General features: G+C 41.1%; 1 protein-coding gene across 3 annotated transcripts; it reads right to left on the minus strand.

Annotated features, from left to right (window-relative positions):
* Positions 1-907: 907 nt before the first annotated feature.
* LOC134851694 (E3 ubiquitin-protein ligase TRIM71-like) lies at positions 908-5,986 on the minus strand. 3 transcript variants are annotated; one of them, XM_063867893.1, is made up of 9 exons: positions 5,414-5,986; positions 4,986-5,173; positions 4,386-4,829; positions 3,824-3,993; positions 3,462-3,627; positions 2,938-3,159; positions 2,224-2,689; positions 1,834-2,106; positions 908-1,595 (listed from the first exon to the last, which is right to left on the minus strand). In XM_063867893.1, the coding sequence occupies exons 1-9, from the start codon at positions 5,850-5,852 to the stop codon at positions 1,315-1,317; spliced, it is 2,649 nt and encodes an 882-aa protein (XP_063723963.1). In that variant the 5' UTR covers positions 5,853-5,986; the 3' UTR covers positions 908-1,314. The 3 variants fall into 3 exon arrangements, with proteins under 3 accessions (XP_063723963.1, XP_063723962.1, XP_063723961.1); XM_063867892.1 differs by having other exon boundaries at positions 1,834-2,689; positions 4,986-5,161; XM_063867891.1 differs by having other exon boundaries at positions 1,834-2,689.
* Between the last annotated feature and the right edge of the window lie 1,169 nt (positions 5,987-7,155).

The raw sequence follows: 7,155 nt of genomic DNA on the forward strand, positions 1-7,155 counted from the left end.
TTTTACTGTGAAGTCTTATTGCGGTGCTCAGGCGCGGATCTAGGAGTTTCTCGAGGGGTGGAAACAATACAAAAAATTGACAAGTTTGTCGACCTTTTTTAGATCTACCAATTTGATATTCTGGACTCGCCTAAACCACTATAAGGACCCTAATTTAACCACATTTTCTGCGCCGCAGGCAAATTAAAAAAAAAACAGGCCAAAAAGGTATTTTTAGGCACTTCTTGAAAATGATGACCGAAAGCGCGCTCTCCTCCCCTCCCCCCTCTAAAGTAGTATAGATTGGTGCCAAAGGCGCCTGACAAAAAAGTTTTAAGGTCAATCAGCCAAAAACGGATATCTGAAAAAACTACAAAGGGGGGCCCCTTTGGGTAAGCAGGGGGTCGAATCCCTGAGGGAGGATTATATGCCTCCTTAAACTAGAATCAATTACGATCTTAGTTTTTCCTTGTGCACCCATGATACAACCCTAATCAATTTGTGCTTTGATCAATTTTCCCTCCTGGTTTGACTAGTCGACCCGGTTTGTCCCAATTTGACCCATGAGTAGACACTTTAATAACCTCGGCTATTGACTAAGTTGGCCTCCTAATTCGACACTGTTCCCACATGATTCGACCTCTTCCCTGTTCGAATGAATCATGCTTCTACCCTGTTCGCCCCATGATACGACTTTGTACTACATTCGAATCTTTAGTTCGACTATGTTCGACTCTTAATTTGACTCTTGTTTCAGACAAAGTCGAACCATGAATCCAAATCCATGAATGATTCGACCTGATTTGACTTGAATACGGGCTACAATTGAACTCACTATCTTTATTGGCGATCTCAGCTTCCCGGGTTGATTTTCCTTTTCAAACTTATTGGAATATCTGATTTTCCTTTTCAAACTTATTGGAAATGATTATGCAGATTTCATTTATTTGCTGATTGAAGTTAAATTTGTAGCAAAACTGATTAAATTTGTTGATAATTCAATTACAACTTCACTTTCGTAGCTCATTTATCATTCAGTCACTTAGTCATTTCAAAGATACCGACCAAGTTTGGAATCTCAAGTCAGTCAAAGAGCCAAGATGACAATTGAAAATTACACATTAACATTAATGATTGATTGAATTACGTTTAAAATATGCATTACAGCTCATGCAACTCAAGTGTCCGCAATTAGCCTCTAGCTTCATCAAAGATATTTACAAGTCAATCAACAGGTAAGTTACATAGCACACTGTCACATAAAATTTTGGCACATAAATCGGTTGTTCAGTTGAAAACAAAGGCTATTATTTCGTTAAGATTGTATTTCGTTGATTAGAAGCCGAGAATTCGGTTGTTTCCGAAATCCACAACCAAGACAGTGCCCGTTGGTGACACACAGATGCCAGCCGGCCGGTCCATTTCGTTCACACCTGTGCCCTGGATCCCTCCGATGCTGGCAATAGCACTGCCCTGCACGGTGAACACTTGCACCCTGTGGTTCCTGGAATCCGAGATCAAAACGAGTCCCTGCGGATCTACGCAGATGCCTTGCGGTCTTTTCAGGCAGTCAATGCCCTCGCCTTCTTGTGAGAAATAATTCGCTTTATTAAAATCTGAAACAAATAATTCATCTGAAAATTGATGAATCTCACATTTTACCTAAATACACTTTTAAAAGCCCAATGCGAGTTTACTTGTTTATTTCCCAAAGCATGAAAAATTTGAAATAAAAACAGCCTTCCCTAATACAATTTTTCACTATTGGTTTTAACAGCATCGGATTTGAAAGTATAAACGGATGCTGTTTTATGAAAAACCCTGGATACCATGGACCATAGTTCTAATGCTTACCAGGCTCTGTCACCAGAACTCTATGTTTATTGAAGTCAGTTATCAAGGCGCAGTCGTTTGCCGTAAAACAGACTCCTCTGGGAGAGTCAAAGTGCTCCTGCCAGTCTTCGCACTGGTTCTTCAAGCCATACTGATACTTGAAGACTCCGTTCGAATTGAACATCTGAACCCTGTGGTTTCTCGTATCAGAGACTAAAATATCACTTTGAGAGCTGACAGCCACGTCCCATGGGTAGGTGAACTGGCCTTTGCCAGCTCCCTTCTCACCAATCACTGAAACGAATGTCCCATCTAATCTGAACACTTGCAATCGGTGATTATCCTTGTCGGCAACTATGAGTCGTTTCAATTTGCTATCCACCGCAACTGAGGCCGGTCTCTGGAACTCACCTGTTCGAGTTCCTTCTTTTCCGAATTTAAACTTGAAAACTCCACTCTGATCGAAAACTTGAATTCTGTTGTTACTTCTGTCCGCGACGTAAATGTTGCCTTCCGAGTCACAGCAGATCCCCCAGGGTCGGCAAAGTTGTCCGTCTTCGGAACCTTCGCCTCCAAAGATCAACTTGGGAGTCTGTCCTCTGAGATCTGTGTAGCTTCTACCTTTTATCACCTTCACTATGAAGGGACTTTGGCCTATCTTGAAGTTGTTCATGACTACATGTAATTTGTAAGATCCTTCCGTGTCTATGCAATACTGCACACTGTAGCTTCCGTTTTGGTTGTCAATGACGTTGTAGTGGATTTTGCGCGAGAGGAATTTGTTCTCGATTGGAGTCACCATGCACTTGATCAAATCTCCTCCCACCCCTCTGCGATGGCCGAAGTAGTCAACCGCCTGCACTACGAAAGTGGCAATCTGAAGCAACAGGCCAATCTTTTCACACGCAAAGCTTTCACCTTCGTTTTTTTCTCCAGTGCAAACTTTGTTTTGTGCAAACGTAAATATCTCAGATCGAGTTCAACCTGCGCTCAGATCTTAGGCTCATTAACCGATCAACGCTCTTCAAATATGATTGCCCCAGTCCCCTTTACGTTTGCTACTTTTTCTGCAGTGTCAATTAGAAACTGTTTTTCAGTAAAATAGTGCAAAACTTTATAGTTAACCTTGTTGACGATGGAGTCGGATAGACCAGTGCCCTTAGCCAGACACTTTTCCGGACAGGTGGCTGTCGAGTTCAGAACGGAGATAGACTGGAGCAGTTCCATGGCATTGGGGGCAACTTGGAACTGGAGGAGGGGGGCAGGGGCAGATTTGAGGGGCGAGAGGAGGAAGGGTTGGTATTCGCTGTCATGGCACTGCATGATCTCCTGGTTCAAAGAGGTAATCTAAAAAGAGATACACTAATTCATCATTCTCGTTCAATTGTGGAATAAAACTTGTAGTTTTCTTATTTCCCTAGACATACTATTTGAAGCGTTTTTGACACCAGCAATTATAAAATTGAAACTTGACCGTAGTTTTCAATGCTTCAAAAACGTTGATAAAACACTCAATTTTAGCCTGAATTCTAATCCCCTTGAAAATCGCTCTAAACAATTTCTTTGAGTTCTCATAATAGATCACATTAACTTGACAACACAAGTTTGAAAGCAATGTAATCGTGTTCTTGTAGTTTTTGCTGTGTTACCTTGAAGCAGTACTTGATGAAGTGTGGGAGGTCTGTCTCGTACAAGTAGTTCACATTGCAGTCAGAGTAGTGTTGGAGGAGGGTGGAGCACTTGGAGTGCATCTTCTTCAGCACCTCCCGCTTCATGTGCACACTCGACGCACAACTAGCCTTCACCTCTTCTATTCTAAGCAGTGAAGATCAGCTCACCTCACTATCAAGCAGCTATCATTTATGAAGCTACAACTATCGAGAGTTGGAAGGGGAGGGGAGGGGAGGGGAGGGAAACAGCCTCGCATTACAGATTTCATGGACCATCGATTCATTAGTTTCCTTTCCTCCCGTCGCCCAGCACTGGAACATAGTTCCACATGTGGCTTTACCTGTGGAGGGACAGGTCCTGCTTCTGCTGCAGTGCGTGAATGAGTGCCGTGTAACAAGTGTCCACCTCCTGTCGCCGCCTCTCAGCCTCCTCCTCCACCTCCTTCTCCACCGTCTCCGTCATCCCCTCCATCTCCTCTATCAGCGGCATCAGATCCGCCGCCTTTTTCCGCTGTATAACACAAACAGCCACATGCAACTTCTGCTCAATATAACTGCATAGCGAATTAGAGGGGCCGGAAAAAGTTTCTTGGAGTACTTTTTATTTAACCTCAACTTTATGATTTGACCCTTAGTTTCAGGCAGGTGAAATTTTAAGGTAACTCGGCGCCATAATAAGATATATCCGTTCCCCAAACCCCATCAAGAAAACTATTATCAACCCCTGGCCTTATGTTCATGCTTATGTCAGTTATAAATTTATTTGCAGTTTCAACTCTACTGCCGTTTTTTTTTTCATCTTCCGCGTTCATCTTTACTTCTACAGAATGCTCCTGTTCTTCTGCGACGAAGCCGACAAACAAATTTTACTCAGAGTTTTAAATAAGAGATACTCAAGCTTACTGCACTTTCGACGTGTTCAATCACTGCAGCAGCCCTCATAATGAAATGCTTGCGGTGACCAAACTCCCAACACTTGTCACAGCCCCTCTGTTCACACTCCTTGCAGATGCCCGTGACAGGCAGACAGTGCAGCGAGCATTCGCTACTTCTTACCACCACCGAGCTAGTATCCACCGAGTACTCTCCACTCTTATTAGCCGACACCAACCCGCTGTCGTCCACGCATTCGTTATTATTGCTTAGATTATGATGGTTGTTGTTGTTGTTCTTGTTGTGGTTGTTGTTGTTTTTGGTGGGGCAGCTGTTTCGTCTCTCTAATGCCTGCTGCACGTTCGATGATCCCCCCACCGCGTGGTGCTTGACGAGACTCAGGTTGTGGTCTTTGGTGACCTTGAGTCGCGAGTGTGCACTGGTGCAATTCATGCACATCAGCTCATTGCACTCCTGAAATGCACAAGTTGCCGCACATTCCAACTAATGCCTTATGCTCTCTTTTAGATCCGTGACAACCTATAGCGGCATCACAGCAAAATTTAGTTCGACGATGAAGGGGGGTTGAGAATGGAGGCAAAGGATCATTTTTCAAGGATAAAGAATTACCTCACATGCCGCAAACGCAGGCACATCTTCCTCGCAAGAAGTACAATTGGACGAATTGTTCGAGTTGGGAGTCGCTTTATTGCTGCTGCTGCTGCTGCTGCTTTCCGTTATCCTCTCAGTTGGCAACTTCTGGGCGCTGGGCGGACTCGAGATTCGAATGCCTGTCTGCTTCTCACCTGAAGATTGCCCTACAATTTAATCTTCTGCTGAACCAAAGTGGTTATTTCAACATACATTTTTAGTAGGATAGCTGCTTTAAATTGATTTTTCGAAAAACTTCATCAAACGTTTAAATTTCAGATTGGATGACTGTTCTGATACACTGGATAACAGTTGAGATTTCATTTTGTCAAAAGATTTGTTACAATTTTCTTTTGACACGACAATTTTAAGAAATGTAGATTATTAGCTACAAAAATTGAACTAACGTAATTGAACGAATCTCGGCGTGTCTCCATCTCGTTTTGAGGTATGATGAATCATCGACAAATCCGCTGGAATGTCATACAGCGCCGACGTGTCGATCGATTCGTTTCCGCATACTGGACATATCAAGGTCGAATTCAGACATCCGTCGCAAATTATGTGCGAACAGGACAGACAACTTTTCAGTTGGTCAACGGTATCGTAACAGTAGCCACAAGTCGACTGTTTCGAACTGCTGCAAAACTCCAAAGATCCAAGCTGCTGAACATTCAGTTTCGGCGTGCTGATAGATCGCTTCAACGCCCAAGCATCGCTTGCGTCTGTTGTGTTTTTGCAGTCGGCTTGTGCGGAGGTAAATAAGTTGAGACGCGACAACATTGCCAGCTTCTCGCTCGTCAAGCTCTGTACGGGATATCCTTCTTGAGATCTTTCTCCAACCATCGGCTTCGCTGATTTCACTCAAGTTTTTAGACTTCTAGTTAATATAATTTCACTCAAAATATCCGATCTAAATCAGAGCCATCATTTAACTCACCATCAAAAAAAAACAATAAGCGCCCTGGCCCGTTCAAGTGTTAAAAGGAAGGTTAGTTTTTATTATGACTTTTTTCAAATGTTATAGGTCATTTCTCTTTGACCGGTTTAACGAGGTCAAAACTTCATATGATCTTTGAGTCTAGACAATCATTGAGTGACGATCGATTGTTTTGCTCAAGATTGGTTTGCACAATTGTAATGTTGTCAGCAATGAGCCGACAAAAATTAAGTTAGTACAGTGTTGAATAAATAATCCGGACTCCGGACGTAATAACGAACAAAAAAATTGAATTTTTAACGCGTTTTTCTCTAATTGGGTTGACTCCCAAAAGTTACGCCAAAGTTACAGATTAATTTACTTATTAAGTTATATCAACCCGTGTTGAAGTCAATAGAAGAAAAATTCCTATCATACAATTTTTGTATAAAAATTCTGTTCAAAAAAATGCTTAACGTACAATTTTCATACCAGAAAATTATATGACAAGCATTTTTTTAATCGAAAGTTGTTTTACAAAAAAGAATTTAGGTTGGTTTGAAATTTAAACAAAACAGGTTATTGGCAGTTTTGGTTACATGAAAGCAACTTTGGCATCGAAATAATCTTTTTCGAGCAAAAAAACAATTATACAATTTCAACATATGAATTTTCTACGATATTCATAGTTCCAGAGAAAAAATACAAGTTTGAGGTAAGATTTTTTATCCTTTTTGGTCGCAAACTTGCTGCTGTGCTCGAATATACGTTTTACCAAATTAAAAACTTCGCATGCAGAGTGTGACTTTTTGAGTCTATGAAAGTACCCACAAGCTATTTTTTGGTAATATTATAGTACAATATAGTGCTTAGGTTATTTTTTAAAAAAAGTTTTGGTATAAGCGTTACATATCAAAACTTTTGTGTTTTACATCCAAACTGTACCAAAAATGCTTTTTATAAAACTGTAGTATGAAAAAAGTATTTTCAAACGATTTTTTTTAGTCAGCGTAGTAGTATGAAACAATATGATTAATTTTTGTTTATAGCATGCAAACATATGCTAGACACTTTTTGTCAATCCGGTATATTGAGCCTCTTACCTTACCTAGCCCAACAACGATTAAGAAGTGTATAATTTACCTAAACTTGTATACGTTTTTTTCGTTTCCGTCTGATATACAAACAGTGTCATTTTAAACTAATGTTTTCAACGTTTTTGTATTTTTG

Source organism: Symsagittifera roscoffensis, chromosome 7 (genome assembly GCF_963678635.1).
Source record: "Symsagittifera roscoffensis chromosome 7, txSymRosc1.1, whole genome shotgun sequence".
Lineage (NCBI taxonomy): Eukaryota > Metazoa > Xenacoelomorpha > Acoela > Convolutidae > Symsagittifera > Symsagittifera roscoffensis.

What these genes read in the sequence shown, in the direction of transcription:
- LOC134851694 (XM_063867891.1), bottom strand. Translation starts at nt 5,852, where the DNA reads ATGGTTGGAGAAAGATCTCAAGAAGGATATCCCGTACAGAGCTTGACG. An exon ending in GCCGAGATTCGTTCAATTAC is followed by an intron (nt 5,174 to 5,413) that starts GTTAGTTCAATT and finishes ATTAAATTGTAG; the next exon opens with GGCAATCTTCAGGTGAGAAG. An exon ending in TCATCAAGTACTGCTTCAAG is followed by an intron (nt 3,160 to 3,461) that starts GTAACACAGCAA and finishes ATCTCTTTTTAG; the next exon opens with ATTACCTCTTTGAACCAGGA.